Source organism: Phyllobates terribilis, unplaced genomic scaffold (assembly GCF_046119375.1).
Source record: "Phyllobates terribilis strain yellow unplaced genomic scaffold, ASM4611937v1 Scaffold_7__3_contigs__length_470593459, whole genome shotgun sequence".
Taxonomy (NCBI): Eukaryota; Metazoa; Chordata; class Amphibia; order Anura; family Dendrobatidae; genus Phyllobates; species Phyllobates terribilis.
The window spans coordinates 18522044-18545762 of NW_027362767.1; the positions used below are offsets into that span (position 1 = coordinate 18522044).

Consider the following 23719-nt stretch of genomic DNA (forward strand, 5'->3'; position numbering starts at 1 on the left):
CAGAGATATTGAAGAGGAGGAAGAGCTGAAACACCAAACAGTTATAAACATTGCAGCATCTGATACAAATCAATGAGCTCAGAAAGAAAGCTGTGAATATGTAAAAATTACTGAAATTAGGTTTTATTATTTTTTTCAGAGAAAAATAAAGAAGTAAAAAGAAAAAACAACTTGATGGGTCTGATCCCTGCGATGAAGGCTCCAGGGTTCAGCATTCATTGTCTCCATGGCTTGGGGGGGGCGAGGGGGTCCTACGAGGGACACCAGATATTTCCGTGGGAATCCGGCGCGTTGATGTAGGGAATGTTCCAGATCCAGGGTCTATCTGAAAGACAACACAGGAGAGGTGAGCAGGGGGCTGCGACTGCCTGGATCGCTGGGGGGGGGGCGGCTGGTTGCCTGGTGATCGCATACTGATGAAGATAAAAGAGGCTGCGGGATAACCAGAGGAGGCAGACGCAAAACCCAAGAGGCTTTTATGCATACATCTGCAGAATCAGAGACAAATTGTTACTAACTGGATGTTGTCCGGCCTGAGCCTCCTGATTCATGAGCAGAATGCTTTAATGTGCCGGGGGGAGACAGGATTAAGGGGACCGCTATCAAAAGTGGTCATTAGCCAACTTTGCAGTCCTGTGTCAGTCTTCACTGCGGTTCTGGATTTCTGTTCATGCACCAGGAGGCCCAGGATGAGCACAGCTAATACAGTACTGCAAGGAATTATGGGAGGACACAGAATGTGATGAGAATCCATTGCATTACACTAACCATGTGATGTCCAGGCACGCTGGGAGTTGTAGTACATCAGATAATACAGTAATTGTGGGGCTTAGCGCCCCGTCGGCGTGTTTGCGTGGCGATATCCTGGCCTGTGACTGGCCGTCGTACTTGGCAGTTTTCCCCGTCGCTGGAGATTAAGGTCTCTGAAAATCTGTCAAATTCTGGCGATTCCCGGAACCATCAAGACCTCGTTTTCGCGCCATTAACATTGTGTGTCTTTTCCACCCACAGTCTCGAATTATTCTCCCTTCACTGGTGAGGAGGAAAAATTAACCTTGCGACTGCCGAGCGGCAAGCAATTGCCTTTCCAGGAAACAGCTCGAGTAGCTATTGAACTTTTAAAAGTTGCCTTGACCCAATTTATTCTCTGTTCATCATGAAAATACCCCTAATTTTCCGACTTTAGGAGGCTCCTTTAAATTACATTGAAGACCTCTCCATTTGTGTTTAATTCAGCATCATTTCAATGGCGGAGATAAGCGGAGCCTCATGCTTTCTGGCAGCTTCTTATCTCATAGATAGGAAGGTAATAATGTAACACCTATTCATTTACTGCTCCTTACCGGAAGAGCTCCGATACACTGTAATCACCCCTGGAGCCGATCACCAGGATGTTACCTCCATATATAATTTGGGAGTGACGTGACCCTTTGACACATGGGACTGCCCTTTAAATGATCAAACCCCCCCCCCCCCCCGGCGGCCCCAGAGAGGCGCAGATATTTCTACGCACCGATCTTCTGCAGGACATTAATCCTCACATTTGAAGTTTCTAAAGTCCCATTCTTTCCCCAACTTTAAAGATCTAATATGTCACTTTTTTTTTCCTTTTTCTACTCCGATAAGTAGAAAATGATGGAAATCTTATTCTCACCTCCGAGGAGAAGTGACAGAATCACAAAGTCGAGACATAATGAATTCTCAATGAGAGCGCAGACAATTTCCTCCAGACTCCCTCAAAAATTGGTGCTCGGTGTAATGCGCTTTCATAATGGCGTCGCTTTTAGAGAGCGGATGGCGCGGCCCCCCCGCCTGCCGGGGTTATACAGACCCCGGGGGGCTGAGAGGCGCGATGCTCTGAGCCAAACCGCACATCTCTGCTCCATTATAATTACAATGAGACACGAAACGCAACCTGCGATTACAAAGCCGCGGCTCCGCGCTAACCCCTTCACTTACTGCCTAACTCGCCCGCAGCTTAAAGGGCCGGTGTCCAGTCCAGAGTAAGCAAAGATTATTCAATGTGTAACGAAAAGGCCGGAATCTTTCTAGCAGATCTTCCGTAACAATTCCTTGTTTTCATAATCTCTGTTGCATGGAAATGACTGCCAGGTACACAGCTGAACGATTGTTACGTGATACCCCTCCCCTGCGACTGTTCACACGTGGCGTACCTTACTGTTCAGAAAAAATTGCAGCGCTTTGCAGTAGCAGCAAAATAAAATCACACAATTTTTTCCTTCTGTTTTTTTTCTTTAAACAGCAGCATGTCGATTGTTTCCATCTTTGCTGAGTTTATTTTACCCCTTTAAATTGATTTAAAAAAAAAAAACAACAAAAAAAAGCGCATTTCCTGCCACAAATCATGTGGGAAAAAAACAGGTGCAAAAAAGCACCGTGTGAACAGTGGACTCACGACTAGTGTTGAGCGATACCTTCCAATATCAGGAAATATCGTATCGGATTGGATCGGACCGATACCGAAAAAGTATCGGATATCGCCGATTCCGATACCGGAAACCAATGCAAGTCAATGGGACACAAATATCGGAATGAAAATAAACCCTTTCTTTCCTTGTAGGTTAATTCTACATGAAGGAAAACAACTAACAGTAATGTAGAATGTATTATGCGAAAAGCCGGCAATTCATCAGCGGCATTCACCGGTACCCGACAATTTACAACAGAAAGAATAGAGCATCACACATAGATTAGATAGATAGAAACATGTCAGTCACATATATATGAAGTACAGTGATAGTGTTGATTACTGTACTTGCCATTTAGTATTAAAATAAAGGATTTATTTAAAAAAAAAATTGGCGTGGGGTTCCCCTTAATTTTAGTCTCTAGCGGAGGTTAAGCAGATGGCTGGGGCAGATGTTTGAAGCCTGGGAAGGGGGTAATACCCACGGAGCTTCCCAGGCTACTAATATCAGCCCCCAGCTGAATACCTAGCCTTTACTAGCTATTAAAATGGGGGACCCCCCCCCAAAAAAAAATGACGTGGGGTCCCCCCTAATTTAATAGCTAGCAAAGGCTAGGCAGACAGCTGGGGGCTGATTTTAATAGCCCAGGAAGGGTGCCATGAATATTGGCCCCCTCCCAGGCTAGAAACACCAGCCGTCAGCCGCCCCAGAAATGGCGCATCCATAGGATGCGCCAATTCTGGCACTTAGCCTCGCTCTTCCCACTGCCCTGTAGCGGTGGCAGTGGGGTAATAGGGCTGGGGTTGATGTCAGCTTATAATGCCAGTTGACATCAAGCCCAGGTTAGTAATGGAGAGGCGTCTATAAGACACCCCCATTACTAACCCCATAGTCAAAGTTAAAGAAAAACACAAACACCCAGAATAAAGTACTTTAATTGAAATAAACACACAATTCTTTATTGTTCTAAATTAAACCATACTTACCATCACGCCCATTCCAGCTGAAGCCAACGATCCCCTGCAATAAAAGTAAAATAATAAAGCAACCTCATCCTTACCTTTCCATGGTTCCCACGACAGCTTCAGCTCTGCTACATCGAGATGACAGGCTGGAGCGCAGCAGAACGCTGCCATCCAGCCTGTCATCCCGCAGACACTGAGAAGCGCAGGCATGCTTGCGCTCCTCAGTGTCTGGCTGTGACGGCATCCAGATGAGCCGAGGTCATGTCCAATGAACTCAGCTCACCTCATGCACGTCACTGACAGCGTGGGAGAATTCTCACGCTGAAGCGCTGAGTGCAGGAGAATTTTCCCACGCTGTCAGTGACGTGCATGAGGTGAGCTGAGTTCATTGGACATGACCTCACCTCATGTATGTCACTGACAGCGTGGGAGAATTCTCACGCTGAAGCGCTGAGTGCAGGAGAATTTTCCCACGGTGTCAGTGACGTGCATGAGGTGAGCTGAGTTCATTGGACATGACCTCGGCTCATCTTTATGCCGTCACAGCCAGACACTGAGGAGCGCAAGCATGCCTGCTCTTCTCAGTGTCTGCGGGATGACAGGCTGGATGGCAGCGTTCTGCTGCGGTCCAGCCTGTCATCTCGATGTAGCAGAGCTGAAGCTGTCGTGGGAACCATGGAAAGGTAAGGATGATGTTGCTTTATTATTTTTCTTTTATTGCAGGAGATCGTTTGCTTCAGCTGGAATGGGCGTGACGGTAAGTATGGTTTAATTTAGAACAATAAAGAATTGTGTCTTTATTTCAATTAACACTAGAACTACTGATGGAGTCATTTTGACTCCTTTCGTTTTTTATTTCTCTTCTGTGACTACATTTTTCAGAATTCCGGCTTGAAACTCGGTGACTTTTCCTCAAATATGATGTGAAAAAAGATTTTGTGAGAATAAATAATTTTGGTGAAAAATTTGCGCGTTTTTTTCAAAATTTACCAAGAACTACTGAAGGGAGTCATTTTGACTCCCTACTATATTTTGAGGTCCTTTTGTCACTAAATGTTGCTATAAAGTTTTGTGCATAATTTTTTCACTCTGTCTTATTTACCCTGATGTTCATATAGATGTAGTTCAATTTACATGTCAACTTTTCACATTTTCCTTGTGTTTTACCTGCTTGTATTACTGTGTAATGCTGAACAAAATAGCTTGTTTACTCTAGGCTCTTATCTTATGCTAATGAAGGGTGGTGTTTTTCTAAGGTCCTAGCAGGAGACAGTATTCTGGATAGTAACTTTACTTTCAGTTCAGCTGAAGAGACAAAGAGAACAGACGCAGACATACGAGCTCTGAAGACTCATACAGGTATGAATTGTTATGAAATAGTTTAGCTGTCTGTCAACTGATTCAGCCCACCTACTTTTGAAGGTGGCAGAACAGTTATTATTTCTTTTAGTTTTCATTTCATTTCTATTTTTCAGCAGGGAACTATATAGAATTATGGAATTTGTGAGGAATATGGAGAGAAGACGTTTGATAAAGCCTCAGGATATTCTGGCTACTTTGCAATCCATACCGGAGGATGAATCGGAATCCGAATTGCAGGAACATGTATTTGATTCTGACAGTGATGAAGATTTCATTCCTCAGAACATATCAAGTGAATCTGAAGACTCAGAAGGAACAAATCCAGAAGGTAAGTAGTTATGTGTATTTATTTGTTCTTCCACACACTGAGTTAGGGCCTGTGCACACTAGCAGAATTCTGGCTGAATAGCCATCTGGATATTCTTGCCGCAATACAGGCCGTACCTGCCCGCTCATGCCTGAAGCTCCGCTCCGAACCCCGGGCTGGAGCCGCTGTCAGGGACAGAGCAGCGCTTGCTTACGCGCGAGCACGGCTCCGTCCCAGACAGCGGCTCCAGCCCGGGGTTCGGAGCGGAGCTTCAGGTATGAAACTCCGCTCTGTACCTGAGCGGGCAGGTACGGGCCGGATTGTGGTGAGAATATCCGGTCGGATATTCCGCCGCTAATCCAGCCAGTGTGCACGGACCCTTACAAAACAAAAATTCTAAATATTCATCAACTTTTTTACAGATATTCCAAGCACATCAACTGGGGATCGGGCTCATGCAGTTATGTTGCCTCGTGACCATCCTCCTGGTCGTGGACAGAAAAAATCAGCAAAACGTCCCAGAAATGAAAGAACAACAGATAACGATGGCGGCGAAGGTAATGCAACAACAAACACCAGAGAAGGCGAATCTGAAGGAATACTAGTTTCAGCGGATGGTATTCAATGGAAACCTGTTGAAATTGGAGAACACTTCCCTGGTAGGCGTGACAGCCAAAATATTCTTCGAGAAGCACCTGGCCCTACAGGATACGCCAGAAGAAATATCATTACCGATAGTCCTTTGAGCGCATGGCGTTTATTTTTTGATTCATATATATTGACACATATAAAGAACTGTACGCTTGCAGAAGCATGCAGGAACAATAATTTACAGTTTACTCTATCTGATGAGGAGCTAGATGCATTCATTGCGATATTCTATGCTCGTGGAATATCTGGCACGAACAGTCACTCGATTATTTGGTGTAATGACTGGGGAATACCGTTTTGCAAAGCGACAATGTCTAGGGACCGCTTTGTTGAAATTATGAGGTTTCTCAGATTTGATGAGAAATCTACTCGATCGGAGAGACTGCAAACGGACAAGTTTGCTCTATTTTCTACTGTGTGGGACAGGTTTATTGAAAATTGTATTGCGTGTTACAAACCTGGCCCATACATAACGGTGGATGAGCAACTTTTCCCAAGCAAAACTAGGTGTCCATTCACGCAGTACATGCCTTCCAAACCAGATAAATATGGCCACAAATATTGGCTAGCTGTTGATAAGAGGAGCAAATATCTGGCAAATGGCTTCCCTTATCTAGGCAAAGATGACACACGCCGTGCTGAGGACCGTTTAGCTGACCATGTGGTAATGAAGTTATTGGACCCGTTTTTGAAAAAAGGTCGCAATGTTACAACCGATAATTATTTTACTTCAGTAAAATTAGCTAAACAGCTAAAAAGCAAAGGAACAACCATCGTGGGAACACTGAACAAGATAAGGCGAGAAGTGCCTAAAGAAATAAAATCTATGAAAGAGGAATTGTACAACACTAAAGTGTTTAGAAATGAAGACAATTTTACACTTACAGTAGATCAAGGAAAGCCCAACAAAAATGTTGTCATTTTGAGTTCTGTCCATCCAGATGTTGTTGTTGCGTCTGAATCCGCTAAAAAAACTCCAGAAACGGTAAAGTTTTACAATGAAACAAAATATGGAGTAGATGTAGTGGATCAGATGGCACGAAAATATACCACACGAACATGCACAAGGAGATGGCCTGTTCATGCATTTGAAAATGCCTTAGACTTTGAGGGTATAAATGCATGGATAATATTCAAGGAGATTACCCACCAAAAAATGTCACGCAAGGCATTTTTGCAAACGCTTGTGAGAGAGTTGAGTGGTCCTTATGTCACAGATAGGGAAAAGGGTTCCACGTCCCAAGTTTCTACATGCTCAGAAGTGATGGTTCAAACAAAATTTTGCCAGATCAAAGAAAAGTGCAAGAAAAATAGATCTGTCGGAAATTGTAAGACTTGTGGTAAGTCTTTGTGTGGGCAATGTACTGCCATAAATCAAGGGCAATGCCTAAAATGCGAAACACCAAATGTTTAGAAGGTGAATTCTGCGCCATATTTTCATTTTTATGCTCCTCCACCTACATTTTCTCTGCTTTTTGTTCTTCAGTTGTTGTTTATATGTGTGCACTTGAATAAAAAAAAATGTTTGAAAAACGTCTATTATAATTATTGTTATTTTCTGTAGAAAAATAAGAAAAGCAGAAAAAAAACAATCAAAAGCATTACTGTTGGATCTCACAATAATACAGTCATATGAAAAAGTTTGGGCACCCCTATTAATCTTAAGCTTAATGTTTTATAAAAATTGGTGTTTTTGCAGCAGCTATTTCAGTTTGATATATGTAATACCTGTTGGACACAGTAATGTTTCTGCCTTGAAATGAGGTTTATTGTACTAACAGAAAATGTGCAATCTGCATTCAAACAAAATTTGACAGGTGCATAAGTATGGGCACCCTTATCATTTTCTTGTTTTAAATACTCTTACCTACTTTTTACTGACTTACTAAAGCACTTTTTTTGGTTTTGTAACCTCATGGAGCTTTGAACTTTATATCCAGGTGTATGCAATCATGAGAAAAGCTACTTAAAGTGGCCACTTGCAAGTTGTTCTCCTGTTTGAATCTCCTCTGAAGAGTGGCATCATGGGCTCCTCAAAACAACTGTCAAATGATCTGAAAACAAAGATTATTCAAAATAGTTGTTCAGGGGAAGGATACAAAAAGCTGTCTCAGAGATTTAACCTGTCAGTTTCCACTGTGAGGAACATAGTAAGGAAATGGAAGAACACAGGGACAGTTCTTGTTAAGGCCAGAAGTGGCAGGCCAAGAAAAACATCAGAAAGGCAGAGAAGAATGGTGAGATCAGTCAAGGACAATCCTCAGACCACCTCCAGAGAGCTGCAGCATCAACTTGCTGCAGATGGTGTCACTGTGCATCGGTCAACTATACAAGGCACTTTGCACAAGGAGAAGCTGTATGGGAGAGTGATGCGAAAGAAGCCGTTTCTGCAAGCACGCCACAAACAGAGTTGGCTGAGGTATGCAAAAGCACATTTGGAGAAGCCAATTTCTTTTTGGAAGAAGGTCCTGTGGACTGATGAAATCAAGATTGAGTTATTTGGTCATACAAAAAGGCGTTATGCATGGTGGCAAAAAAACACAGCATTCCAAGAAAAACACTTGCTACCCACAGTAAAATTTGGTGGAGGTTCCATCATGCTTTGGGGCTGTGTGGTCAATGCTGGCACTGGGAATCTTGTTAAAGTTGAGGGACGCATGGATTCCACTCAGTATCAGCAGATTCTTGACAATAATGTTCAAGAATCAGTGATAAATATGAAGTTACAAAGTGGATGGATCTTTCAGCAAGACAATGATCCAAAACACAGCTCCAAATCTACTCAGGCATTCATGCAGAGGAACAACTACAATGTTCTGGAATGGCCATCCCAGTCCCCAGACCTGAATATCATTGAACATCTGTGGGATCATTTGAAGAGGGCTGTCCATGCTCGGCGACCATCAAACTTAACTGAAATGGAATTGTTTTGTAAAGAGGAATGGTCAAAAATACCTTCATCCAGGATCCAGGAAATCATTAAAAGCTACAGGAAGCGACTAGAGGCTGTTATTTTTGCAAAAGGAGGATCTACTAACTATTAATGTCACTTTTCTGGTGAGGTGCCCATACTTATGCACCTGTCAAATTTTGTTTGAATGCAGATTGCACATTTTCTGTTAGTACAATGAACCTCATTTCAAGGCAGAAACATTACTGTATCCAACAGTTATTACATATATCAAACTTAAATAGCTGTTGCAAAAACACCAATTTTTATAGAACATTAAGCTTAAGATTAATAGGGGTGCCCAAACTTTTTCATATGACTGTAATACATTACAAAAAATATAATTATTAATAAATAACCACAAATGAAACTCTAAAAATAAACGAAAACAAGCAAGGAGTCAAAATGACTCCTTTCAGTAGTTCTAGGCGGGGTCACGAGTCCAGTAGTCCTAGTGTTAAAGGACTTTTTTCTGGGTGTTTGTGTTTTTTTTAAATACTTTACTAGAAATTCATGGTGGTCATGTCTAATATTCGCGTGACCCCATGAATTTCGGGCTTAGGGCCAGCTGATAATGCCAAGCTGGCCCTAACCCCTTTATTACCCAGTGAGCCACCGCACCAGGGCCCTGGATGAGTTGGGTACAGCGCCAGAAGATGGCGCTTCTATGAACGCGCCATTTTCCGGGGCGGCTGCGGACTGCAATTTGCAGCGGGTGGGGCCCAGAAAGCTTGGGCCTCCCTGCGCTGCAGATTCCAGCCCCCAGCTGCCTAGATGTACCTGGCTGGACACAAAAAATATGGAGAAGCTCCACGGTTTTTTTTTTTTAAATTATTTCATGAATTTCCTTAAATAATTTAAAAAAATTGACGTGGGGCTTCGCACTATATTTGTGTCCAGCCAGGTACAGCAGGCAGGAACGGGCTGCCCCCAACCACCAGCTGCCTATTTGTACCTGGCCGGACACAACAATATAGGGAAGCCCTTTTTTTCTTAATTATTCCATGAATTTCATGAAATAATTAAAAAAAAAAAACTGTGGAGCTTCTCCCTATTTTTGTGTCCAGCCAGGTACAACTAGACAGCTGGGGGCTGGAATCTGCAGCGCAGGGAGGCCCAAGCTTTCTGCCCCCCCCCCCCCCCCCCGCTGAAAATTGCAGTCCGCAGCCGCCCCGGAAAATGGCGCGTTCATAGCAGCTGGATGCTGTACCTGGCTGGCATACAAAAATATGGCGAAGCCCACGTCAAAAGTTTTGGGAAAAATTAATTAAAAAATAAATAATAATTTAGGGACTGCATCTTTATTAACTCCTCAAATGTCATTTAGTGTTAAAATAAAGGATTTATTTAAAAAAAAAAATGGCGTGGGATCCCCCATAATTTTAGTCTCTAGCGGAGGTTAAGCAGACGGCTGGGGCAGATGTTTGAAGCCTGGGAAGGGGGTAAAACCCACGGAGCTTCCCAGGCTACTAATATCAGCCCCCAGCTGAATACCTAGCCTTTACTAGCTATTAAAATGGGGGACCCCCCCCAAAAAAATGACGTGGGGTTCCCCCTATTTTAATAGCTAGCAAAGGCTAGGCAGACAGCTGGGGGCTGATATTAATAGCCCAGAAAGGGTGCCATGAATATTGGCCCCCTCCCAGGCTAGAAACACCAGCCGTCAGCCGCCCCAGAAATGGCGCATCCATAGGATGCGCCAATTCCGGCACTTAGCCTCGCTCTTCCACGCTGCCCTGGTGCGGTGGCAGGGGGTAATAGTGGTGGGGTTCATGTCAGCACCAGCTGCCATGAAGCCCAGGTTAGTAATGATGGGCGTCTATAAGACACCCCCATTACTAACCTACAAAGTGTTAAAAAGAAAACACACACTACACCCAGAAAAAAATAATTTATTTGAAATAAAACACACAATTTTATTTAATTCTTAGTTTACTAAAAAAAAATTGTTACCTGTCCACGTTCCTGCGCTGATCTCCCATGCATAGCTGTCACATCTGGAGATGGTGACAGCTGTGCATGGCTGCTGTAAGCTCACGCTGCCGGGAACACGTCCGCTCCCGGCAGCGGGAGCCCCTGACTGAGGTCACCGGAGTGCATTCAGGCAGCGCAGCTCCGGAGACCTCCTTTACAGCAGTGCTGTACCGTGGGAATTTCTCACGATACAGCAGGGCCGTAAAGGAGCTAACCGGAGCAGCGCTGCCTGAACTCCGGCGAACCCTTACGGCCCCGTCATTCTAGCGGCGGCAGCGGTTCAGAGCGGTCACATTCTATGTGGCTGCTCTGAACTGGAGATCTTCGTGGGACACTCGTGGACTACTCCGGAGGGGTAAGGATAAGGTTGTGGTTTATTATTTTATATTTTATTACAGGAGATCGATGGCTTCGGGGAATTAGGTGTCTAGGTGAGTATAGGTGTAGTTTTTTATTTTTTACTTTATTTTAGGTGGCGATCGGCGGGGACAGGTAATGTATGAACTAATTTATTGTAGGTAACCACTGGCCACCAATGACATGTATTTAAAATTTATTGGGGACACAGTAGGGCAATTTAAATAGCAGGATCAGGCTGATGGGAACTACTGCTCCCATCGAGCTGATCCTGCTAGCACGAGTGGACCGGGGACAGACATAGGCCGATGGGAGTAGTAGTGTCACATCGGCCTATGTCTGCCTGCACGCACAGACACCGCGCACACCCGCACAAACATCGCACAGACACCGCGCACACACACGCAGACATCGCACACACACCCGCACACACACTAATCATGACCGGTCTGATGGTCTGGGAGGTGAGGCTGACCTGTGCGGCTGTGGGAAAGTTCATGTGAGTTCATGCAATGCAGTCAAGCATGAACTCACATGAACCCTCTGAGGGCACCGCAGCGACTTCAAATGAACAGCTGATCGGCATCACCTGATACCTCAGCTGTTCATTTGAAATAACCGGCGGGAAAGCGCAGCACAGAACGGGAAAGCCGGCGGTGAAGTCTTTTCACTGCCGGCTTCCCCGCCCGGGTCCTTCGCTCCTTGGTGCTGCGCTCCCCGCCCGGTCCTAATTTACGATTGGGATGGGAGGTGGCGAAGGGAGCGGAGGATCAGGGTGGGAGGCTGCGGGGAAGCAGTATGGGGCTGCGTGATTGTTTAAAAGCCGCCGGCTTTTAAACAATCAGGAGAATTCTCCCCCGCTGGGATGGCATTCTGATGACAGGCTGGATCACGCTGCCATCCAACTTGTCATCCTTCACAGACACTGCAGAGCTCAGGCATTATGGGAACTTCCGATTCCGGTATTCGATATTGTAAAAGTATCGGAATTAAGTATCGGAATTCCGATACCGCGAATATCGGCCGATACCCGATATTTCAGTATTGGAATGCTCAACACTACTCACGACTGATACATTATAGCAAAACAGGGTGTGTTTGGCTCAATGACACATTGCAACAAACCCTCAGCTGTTGAAAAAAAGCCTATTGATGGGGCAGACTGGGTGTTTTAAGTAGTAGATGCAGCAATAATGGAAAGCCATATCACAGGTGTGACAGGTGGGGGTCCCAGACTTGAGCAAAATGGGGGTCCCGTGACAAATTCATTAATGTCTGCTGTAACCATTTTAATCCTGAACCAACAGCCCCTGGCAGATACTTGGTGTCAGCACCTGAGGTCCTTCTACACATGCAGGGCACACAGGTCACATGACACGGGACCCCCTAAAACTTGCCCGATCGGAGGCTCCAGTACACATCATGTAACACTCACCTTTTCCAGCGTAATGCTCAGGGGGTAAATCGAAGGGAACCGGGAACGTTCCTGCAGAATGTTCCTTATTGGAGAAGATATTCAGCCTCACCTGGAAGGTCCCACTCGGGAGGTCCTGCACAGAAGAACAGAGGATTTCAGGAATCCTTTTAAGACAATCAATCAGGAAGGAGAAGATAAAGAAGCAAGAAACGTAAAGTGACGTCTAATATCAGAGGAGCCGATGAGACGTTATCAAATGAGAAATAAACCATGGCGTCGGTGAATCCGTGGTCCGTCTGTACATGAGAATCAGAGCAGAAGACGTTATGTGTGAGGATGAATCTTATACCCTCCTGAATGCATTTTCCTTTCTTTACACTGCAGATTAGAAGTTATGACCAGCGAGGGTCCCACAAAGACCACTGATAAGGACCACCAACACCCTCTGATACTTGGAGAGTTGAGGTGAGCAGTGTCCATCTAACGCCCTGCTCACTTCTATGAGGATCAGCAAAAACAAAAAGGGGAGAACTAGAAAATATCTTTGTGCTCCTGGTTAAGATCTCTGCTTGATGTCAGTAAATGGAAGCAGATTGTAAACCCGTCCCGGCCTAATCCTGCTGAGGGCTTCTTAAAGCAACAGAAGTAATCTCTCTCCTGCCCCCATAGTCCAGCTTTCAGGCCAAACTACATTTGTTACAATTTATAGGCAGCAAGCAGAGATTTTGGAAAAAGTGCGCAAAAATATAAACGTTGCCGTGTATTTCGCCAAGATGACAATGAATAAATTAGGACCGATTACTTCAATCAAGAATGAGACTTCTGCAATTGTAACGTGGCATTTCATATTCTCAAGGTTTTTCAGACTGGATTGCTGTCAGTGAACGGAAACATTCTCCCGTGCAGTCAGAGGCGGCAAACAGACAGGTCCGGTCCTGCCCACAGCTGGGAGCCGGTGCCACGTACGAGACATCTCCCAAGATCTGACGGATCTGCAGTGACGCAGGGCAGAGCGCTGCACGGAGATGGCGGCACAGAGGGATAGTAGGAGGATCGCTGCGAGGAGCCTTGTAGCTACGGACTCCTGGGAATGGATTTGTCAGGGCGGCTTCGGGCGTTCACTGATCTCTGCCAGAGACGACATTATCCCACTGCACAATACAAACGCAGAATATAAAGCGAGGATATCAGAAGCCGGCGTCACCGAGCGGCGATCACAAGGAGAGGGGCGCAGCTCCGCTCCAATATGTCTGACAAGAGAGCACAGGAACACAGAGGGGACCCCACACCCCAAATCTGCACCCCTATTTCATGTGTAAAAAAGGTCTACTGCTCAATGTTATCAGCCACTAAGGCAGTATTATAGCAGTTATATTCTTGTACATAGGGGGGGCACTATTATAGTAGTTATATTCTTGTATATAGGGGGCAGTATTATAGTAGATATATTCTTGTACATAGGGGCAGTATTATAGTAGTTATATTCTTGTACATAGGGGGCAGTATTATAGTAGTTATATTCTTGTACATAGGGAGCAGTATTATAGTAGTTATATTCTTGTATATAGGGGGCAGTATTATAGTAGATATATTCTTGTACATAGGAGCAGTATTATAGTAGTTATATTCTTGTACATAGGGGGCAGTATTATAGTAGTTATATTCTTGTACATAGGGAGCAGTATTATAGCAGTTATATTCTTGTACATAGGGAGCAGTATTACAGTAGTTATATTCTTGTACATAGGGGCAGTATTATAGTAGTTATATTCTTGTACATAGGGGGCAGTATTATAGTAGTTATATTCTTGTACATAGGGGGCAGTATTATAGTAGTTATATTCTTGTATATAGGGGGCAGTATTATAGTAGATATATTCTTGTACATAGGAGCAGTATTATAGTAGTTATATTCTTGTACATAGGGGGCAGTATTATAGTAGTTATATTCTTGTATATAGGGGGCAGTATTATAGTAGATATATTCTTGTACATAGGAGCAGTATTATAGTAGTTATATTCTTGTACATAGGGGGCAGTATTATAGTAGTTATATTCTTGTACATAGGGAGCAGTATTATAGTAGTTATATTCTTGTACATAGGGAGCAGTATTATAGTAGTTATATTCTTGTACATAGGGAGCAGTATTATAGTAGTTATATTCTTGTACATAGGGAGCAGTATTATAGTAGTTATATTCTTGTACATAGGAGCAGTATTATAGTAGTTATATTCTTGTACATAGGGAGCAGTATTATAGTAGTTATATTCTTGTACATAGGGAGCAGTATTATAGTAGTTATATTCTTGTACATAGGGAGCAGTATTATAGTAGTTATATTCTTGTACATAGGAGCAGTATTATAGTAGTTATATTCTTGTACATAGGGAGCAGTATTATAGTAGTTATATTCTTGTACATAGGGAGCAGTATTATAGTAGTGATATTCTTGTACATAGGGAGCAGTATTATAGTAGTGATATTCTTGTACATAGGGAGCAGTATTATAGTAGTGATATTCTTGTACATAGGGAGCAGTATTATAGTAGTTATATTCCTGTACATAGGGAGCAGTATTATAGTAGTTATATTCTTGTACATAGGGGCAGTATTATAATAGTTATATTCTTGAACATAGGGAGCAGTATTATAGTAGTGATATTCTTGTACATAGGGAGCAGTATTATAGTAGTTATATTCTTGTACATAGGGAGCAGTATTATAGTAGTTATATTCTTGTACATAGGGAGCAGTATTATAGTAGTTATATTCTTGTACATAGGGAGCAGTATTATAGTAGTGATATTCTTGTACATAGGGAGCAGTATTATAGTAGTGATATTCTTGTACATAGGGAGCAGTATTATAGTAGTTATATTCCTGTACATAGGGAGCAGTATTATAGTAGTTATATTCTTGTACATAGGGGCAGTATTATAGTAGTTATATTCTTGTACATAGGGAGCAGTATTATAGTAGTTATATTCCTGTACATAGGAGCAGTATTATAGTAGTTATATTCTTGTATATAGGAGCAGTATTATAGTAGTTATATTCTTGTACATAGGGAGCAGTATTATAGTAGTTATATTCTTGTACATAGGAGCAGTATTATAGTAGTTATATTCTTGTACATAGGGAGCAGTATTATAGTAGTGATATTCTTGTACATAGGGAGCAGTATTATAGTAGTTATATTCTTGTACATAGGAGGCAGTATTATAGTAGTTATATTCTTGTACATAGGAGGCAGTATTATAGTAGTTATATTCTTGTACATAGGGAGCAGTTTTATAGTAGTTATATTCTTGTACATAGGGGGCAGTATTATAGTAGTGATATTCTTGTACATAGGGAGCAGTATTATAGTAGTTATATTCTTGTATATAGGGGGCAGTTTTATAGTAGTTATATTCTTGTATATAGGGGGCAGTTTTACAGTAGTTATATTCTTGTATATAGGGGGCAGTATTATAGTAGTTATATTCTTGTACATAGGGAGCAGTATTATAGTAGTTATATTCTTGTACATAGGGGCAGTATTATAGTAGTTATATTCTTGTACATAGGGAGCAGTATTATAGTAGTTATATTCTTGTACATAGGGGGCAGTATTATAGTAGTTATATTCTTGTACATAGGGGGCAGTATTATAGTAGTTATATTCCTGTACATAGGGGCAGTATTATAGTAGTTATATTCTTGTATATAGGAGCAGTATTATAGTAGTTATATTCTTGTACATAGGGAGCAGTATTATAGTAGTTATATTCTTGTACATAGGGGGCAGTATTATAGTAGTTATATTCTTGTACATAGGGGGCAGTATTATAGTAGTTATATTCCTGTACATAGGGGCAGTATTATAGTAGTTATATTCCTGTACATAGGGGCAGTATTATAGTAGTTATATTCTTGTATATAGGAGCAGTATTATAGTAGTTATATCCTTGTACATAGGGGCAGTATTATAGTAGTTATATTCTTGTATATAGGAGCAGTATTATAGTAGTTATATTCCTGTACATAGGGGCAGTATTATAGTAGTTATATTCTTGTATATAGGAGCAGTATTATAGTAGTTATATTCTTGTACATAGGGGCAGTATTATAATAGCTATATTCTTGTACATAGGGGGCAGTATTATAGTAGTTATATTCTTGTACATAGGGACAGTATTATAGTAGTTATATTCTTGTACATAGGGACAGTATTATAGTAGTTATATTCTTGTACATAGGGACAGTATTATAGTAGTTATATTCTTGTACATAGGGGGCAGTATTATAGTAGTTATATTCTTGTACATAGGGAGCAGTATTATAGTAGTTATATTCTTGTACATAGGGAGCAGTATTATAGTAGTTATATTCTTGTACATAGGAGCAGTATTATAGTAGTGATATTCTTGTACATAGGGAGCAGTATTATAGTAGTTATATTCTTGTACATAGGAGCAGTATTATAGTAGTTATATTCTTGTACATAGGGGGCAGTATTATAGTAGTTATATTCTTGTATATAGGGGGCAGTTTTATAGTAGTTATATTCTTGTATATAGAGGGCAGTATTATAGTAGTTATATTCTTGTACATAGGGGCAGTATTATAGTAGTTATATTCTTGTACATAGGAGCAGTATTATAGTAGTTATATTCTTGTATATAGGGGGCAGTTTTATAGTAGTTATATTCTTGTATATAGGGGGCAGTATTATAGTAGTTATATTCTTGTACATAGGGGCAGTATTATAGTAGTTATATTCTTGTACATAGGAGCAGTATTATAATAGTTATATTCTTGTACATAGGGGGCAGTATTATAGTAGTTATATTCTTGTACATAGGGACAGTATTATAGTAGTTATATTCTTGTACATAGGGACAGTATTATAGTAGTTATATTCTTGTACATAGGAGCAGTATTATAGTAGTTATATTCTTGTATATAGGGGGCAGTTTTATAGTAGTTATATTCTTGTATATAGGGGGCAGTATTATAGTAGTTATATTCTTGTACATAGGGACAGTATTATAGTAGTTATATTCTTGTACATACGGGCAGTATTATAGTACTTATATTCTTGTACATAGGGGGCAGTATTATAGTAGTTATATTCTTGTACATAGGAGCAGTATTATAGTAGGTATATTCTTGTACATGGGGGCAGTATTATAGTAGTTATATTCTTGTACATAGGAGCAGTATTATAGTAGTTATATTCTTGTACATAAGGAGCAGTATTATATTACTCATAGTATTGTACAATGGTAAGTATAACTGTAGATATAATCTTATATGAAGTCCCTGGGTTCCTTTCTCTCGGTCTCGTGTTCTCGGGCGGTCGGACACTTGCGTTCCCATTATCCATCGCTCTGCACTCAGGGTAACCATAGGAAGCTCCGCTGTTTTCATCCCTTACACCCCCTGCTGGAGGGACCAGAAAATACAAGCAGCATCTGCATAACCAGATATAAAGCCTTGTAGCTGTTCTCATATCCGTTCACAGGAGAGAAATCTGCGCCCCATTAACCAGGCAGGAGTTCTGCCTTACCGCACTGTGTATTCATACAGCAGAGGTAGAAATAGCAGTTAATGCAGAATTACAGGGTATTAAGATATCACATAGTGTAATTTTCTTAGTATGAGCCTGTAATTCACCTGTATACAGACGCTGAGTGAATAATGCAGCCACAGCAGATGCTGTAAGTAACGGCTCGCAGGAGGCATTTATCGAGGACAGGAGCGATTACACAGTCAGACAGGTAATGATACCTGGCAGGCTGCAACCCATCGTGACCTTGCAGATGGATACGACGCACACAGTGCATGTAACACTACATGCCCGACTATACGGGGCCGCACCGAGAAAGGTGAAGTCAGCGCCAACGTCTCCTGCAATCATATAGTCTGAAATAGATATTAGGGAATGACCCCGAGGCCAGAACAGCAAAAATGGCAATAAAACCAGCAGCTCCCCAAAGAACGCTGCATCACATACAGAAGACGAAGACACGACGTGGAGAGTGCAGAGGCCTCATCCAGAACATCGGACCCGACATATCCCAGCGAGGTCATTATGAACGGTATTAGACGGTGCAAAAAAAGATCAGCGGTGACATCACTGAGAATGCCGCCTATCCATCACCAGAGATCAGCGGTGACATCACTGAGAATGCCGCCTATCCATCACTAGAGATCAGCGGTGACATCACTGAGAATGCCGCCTATCCATCACTAGAGATCAGCGGTGACATCACTGAGAATGCCGCCTATCCATCACTAGAGATCAGCGGTGACATCACTGAGAATGCCGCCTATCCATCACCAGAGATCAGCGGTGACATCACTGAGAATGCCGCCTATCCATCACCAGAGATCAGCGGTGACATCACTGAGAATGCCTCGTATCCATCACTAGAGATCAGCAGTGACATCACTGAGAATGCCGCCTATCCATCACTAGAGATCAGCGGTGACATCACTGAGAATGCCGCCTATCCATCACTAGAGATCAGCGGTGACATCACTGAGAATGCCGCCTATCCATCACCAGAGATCAGCAGTGACATCACTGAGAATGCCGCCTATCCATCACTAGAGATCAGAGGTGACATCACTGAGAATGCCACCTATCCATCACTAGAGATCAGCAGTGACATCACTGAGAATGCCGCCTATCCATCACTAGAGATCAGCAGTGACATCACTGAGAATGCCACCTATCCATCACCAGAGATCAGCGGTGACATCACTGAGAATGCCGCCTATTCATCACCAGAGATCAGCGGTGACATCACTGAGAATGCCGCCTATTCATCACCAGAGATCAGCGGTGACATCACTGAGAATGCCGCCTATCCATCACCAGAGATCAGCGGTGACATCACTGAGAATGCCGCCTATTCATCACCAGAGATCAGCGGTGACATCACTGAGAATGCCGCCTATCCATCACCAGAGATCAGCGGTGACATCACTGAGAATGCCGCCTATCCATCACCAGAGATCAGCGGTGACATCACTGAGAATGCCGCCTATCCATCACCAGAGATCAGCGGTGACATCACATTTGCATGATATGATCTGCTGTCTTAGTGACTTCTTTGCCTCCTGAGCAGCGCTCCGATCCACATGGGTTAGATAACAACATAGACATTAGCTGCTCCAGTTATAAACTCACAAAAGCAGATGGCAGGAATAAGACCCCCAGTTCATAGGAGCGGATAAACAGCTGGCTTCCGTTCTTCTCCAGAGACCCCCACGCTGCTTTGGAAAGGTTTGCACTGGGAAAAAACAAAAAAATACTGTCAAAATGAGAACTTCACAAACTCTCTGTGAAGACCCGGGGTCTTCCTTGGGCATAGTACTACCCAGACAACACAGGGTGAGGGTAACACAGGGTGGCAATACTTTATTGAACCACCAAACAGACAATAACACATAGAAGAGTCCCAGCAAATACCCAAGATGGTGAAAAATTACACAGTATGAACCTTCCGCTGGCCCACCTGGGATAGAACAGCTGCGACTTTGGGACTACCAGGGCCAACTACCTCAACCAGTGGCCCCCCGCTTTGGCTGGACCCCCACAGATAGGAGGTAGGGGCAAGCTTAAGAAGCTGACAGTCCATTGAGGAACAAGGCCAGGAGACCCGAGGGTTCCACCCTGGCTTCTCCGAACATATCCATGGGACCAAGTGACCGGAGCGTCCCATTCCTGGCTTTCTCAAACGTCTCCATGGGACCAGGCGACCAAAAATGGTCCCAACCTGGCGTCTCAGAACATATTCGTGGGACCAGGTGACCGGAGGGTCACTATCCTGGTTTCCCCAAATATCTCCATAGGGTTAGTGATGGTCAGTGGAGCAGATCTGTATCCTTCCAGCCAGGGCAGTGTTCCTTTAGGTTGGCATCCTGTAGAATCCAAATCTGTGTCTCTCTGGATGGAGCCATGCTGCCAAACTACTGTCCTGAAGAGTGTCTCTGATTCTCTTTGCAGCATGATAGAAATCCTTTTTATATTTACATCTGTGGCTCAGGTCATCATTCACAGGCCAGGGGGCAAGGTGCAGGGCTCATGTCTCATTGTTTTAGCATTTAATCAATTTCCATAGTTTGTATCCCCCAGCTCTGTAAATGAACAAACCAGCTGGCCTTGTACAATATGTGATTAGCATATTAACAAACATCATTGTTCCCCAACCCCGAGTCGCTGTCCTCCATACAATAATTTGCAGTAAATATCAATTCAAATGTCAGGTTTATAGACATACTAGTCTGTCCTTCTTGACCGACCAAAGAAAAACACAAATTCAAAAGTCAACACAAAGATAATAGTGCATTTCTCCTGGCCTAACGAATTTAGACGTCTGGATAATTAAGATTAGAAGCTGTGTCGTCACACCCTCTACTCAGAGGTTGCCTAAAAATTAATAAAAAAAAACATCATCCAGAGCTGCAATCACAAAGGTGCCGGTGTCCTGTGCACAGTGTGAGCACTGATTCTGCTCTTAAAGCCTGAGGAATTTCATCAGCAGCTCTGGATGTGACTAGGGCAATAGGCCTGGATCTGTACAGTAGATTGGTATAGCAGAGTTGCGGCACGGTGCTGCAGCTCTGGATGTGATTAGGCCAGTAGACCGGGATCTGTACAGTAGAGTGGTAAAGCAGAGCTGTGGTGCGGTGCTGCAGCTCTGGATGTGACTAGGGCAGTAGACAGGGATCTGTACAGTAGAGTGGTAAAGCAGAGCTGTGGTGCTGCAGCTCTGGATGTGACTATGGCAGTAGACCGGGATCTGTACAGTAGAGTGGTAAAGCAGAGCTGTGGTGCTGCAGCTCTGGATGTGACTATGGCAGTAGACAGGGATCTGTACAGTAGAGTGGTAAAGCAGAGCTGTGGTGCTGCAGCTCTGGATGTGACTATGGCAGTAGACCGGGATCTGTACAGTAGAGTGGTAAAGCAGAGCTGTGGTGCTGCAGCTCTGGATGTGACTATGGCAGTAGACCGGGATCTGTACAGTAGAGTGGTAAAGCAGAGCTGTGGTGCTGCAGCTCTGGATGTGACTATGGCAGTAGACCGGGATCTGTACAGTAGAGTGGTAAAGCAGAGCTGTGGTGTGGTGCTGCAGCTCTGGATGTGATTAGGCCAGTAGACCGGGATCTGTACAGTAGAGTGGTCAAGCAGAGCTGTGGTGCTGCAGCTCTGGATGTGACTATGGCAGTAGACCGGGATCGGTACAAGAGAGTGGTAAAGCAGAGCTGCGGCGCGGTGCTGCAGCTCTGGATGTGACTATGGCAGTAGACCGGGATCTGTACAGTAGATTGGTATAGCAGAGATGCGGCACGGTGCTGCAGCTCTGGATGTGATTAGGCCAGTAGACCGGGATCTGTACAGGAGAGTGGTCAAGCAGAGCTGTGGTGCTGCAGCTCTGGATGTGACTAGGGCAGTAGACCGGGATCTGTACAGGAGAGTGGTAAAGCAGAGCTGCGGCGCGGTGCTGCATAGTGGAAGGTGCAGGGCAGCCTGCGCAGAGTACGGTGCCCCTCTGATCAATGACTGGTGATGTCACGGCCCCCCCACCCCCGTGTATCCACATCCCCTCTGCATTGTTCTAGAGCTGAAAGGTCACTCGCATTAGACGCGGTCAATGCACAACATGACAACCTGTCAAGCACAATGCAACGGCATGAAACGCGTTGACTCTCGTTCCAGATAAATCAGTGTAGAAGTCACGTTCCCAGCAGCGGCCCCACTGCGCCAGCTCAGGCTGAGAATAGCCCCGGGGTGCAGAGTCTGCGTTCCCAGATAATCTGCATTTTCCAGCGGATGTCCTTTGATAGACCCCTGCGTATCAGCGGCTGAGAACGATGCAGCGGCCCCGGCAGGGTCTGCGCACTACACCGCTATCTGCTGCCATGATTAGACCGATCAGATGCAGATTGACCCTTCAGAGCCGACATCAGGACCCAAATAATCGAAAAGCACCACAAATTGGATGGGAGCCCTCGATTACATCAGTCTAAAAACCTAACACTACTCACAGCTGAGGGATTGTTACAATTGCATCCAGTGTAGGAAATACTGTGACTGAAGACTGATACATTGCAAACTATGGAGAGATTCATTTGTCTACACAGGATACAATTGTAACAAACCCTCAGTTGTGAGAAGTGTTAAAGGGCTGGACCATAAATGTACAATCCCTCACTTTGACTGCTGGCACCTCCGCAGATCCTGATAACGTGGTCTAAAACTGCGCTGTATGAATGGGGTCATAGCAAGCGACCACCATCTATAACACGTGCCTGGAGAAGTGTCAGCACATACTCACTTTGGGACACCCATGCTCATGATGAGTGATGGTCCCATTGGGCAAACCCCCAGAGATCCTACAATTATCACCTATGATGTGGACAGTGATTCGTGTTATTTTATGGACGTCTCCTTTAAGTCAGGAATTGAGCCCCTTTATTTACAAAGTGTTTACAGTCACTGACTGCAAGCAGAGGTCTTGAAATTGGCGAGGAGCGGAAAGTGAGATTACTTCTATGCAAACAACAGTAACATTGTTATTCACATAAAACCCAGAAACGGAATTTGTAGACCCCCCCCCCAAAAAAAAAAGACTAACAGAAGCCCCCACAATTGTATCAAGCCTTGTTATCAGCGCAAAGACGAAACGCGCCGGCGAGGAATGAGTCCTCCGGCTCAAATGCATGCAGCGAGTGACGGGAGAGCGTCGGGGGAGGGAGTTGCGCTCGTCATCGCATTTCGGTAAACGATCGGAGAAGTCGCAATCACGCCTCGTTACCGTGATACATGATTCCTCGCGCCTCAAGGACTTCAAGACATGGAATGTTATAACTCACAAATAGATGGCTGTTGCCATAGCAACACAATACAGTTCACTGTGTATACAGTGGGTGAAACAAGTATTGAGGACATCACCAATTTTCTAAGTTAATCTATTCCTAAAGGCGCTATTTACATGAAATTCTCCCCGGATGTCGGTAACAACCCATCCAATCCACACAGGCAAAGAGATCACCGTAGATGTCCATAAATTATGTGTAATAGTGAGAAATTATCAAACGGTTAGAGGAGCTGGGAATGTTTAGCTGCAAAAAAGAAGACTGAGAGGAGACTTAATAACTGTCAACAAATATCTGAAGGGCCGTCACACTGTGGAGGGATCAGCTTTATTCTCATTTGCACATAGAAAGACTAGAAGCAATGGGATGAAACTAAGGGAGAGGATACAGATTAGATATTAGAAGACACTTTTTGACAGTGAGATGATC

The 23719-nt window shown here is 43.6% G+C and overlaps 1 protein-coding gene across 2 annotated transcripts in view; it reads right to left on the bottom strand.

Moving 5' to 3' along the window:
- Positions 1-107: 107 nt before the first annotated feature.
- Positions 108-23719, bottom strand: part of TDP1 (tyrosyl-DNA phosphodiesterase 1) — a 57192-nt gene continuing 33580 nt past the window's right edge. Inside the window, exons 14-16 of one of the 2 annotated variants that reach the window (XM_073638213.1) lie at positions 19599-19701; positions 12431-12545; positions 108-325 (exon numbers count right to left, since the gene is read on the bottom strand). In XM_073638213.1, the coding sequence (XP_073494314.1) occupies positions 252-325; positions 12431-12545; positions 19599-19701 (292 nt within the window). In that variant the 3' untranslated portion in view covers positions 108-251. The remainder of the gene's footprint in view (positions 326-12430; positions 12546-19598; positions 19702-23719) is intronic. The other variant, XR_012247304.1, reaches the window with a different exon arrangement.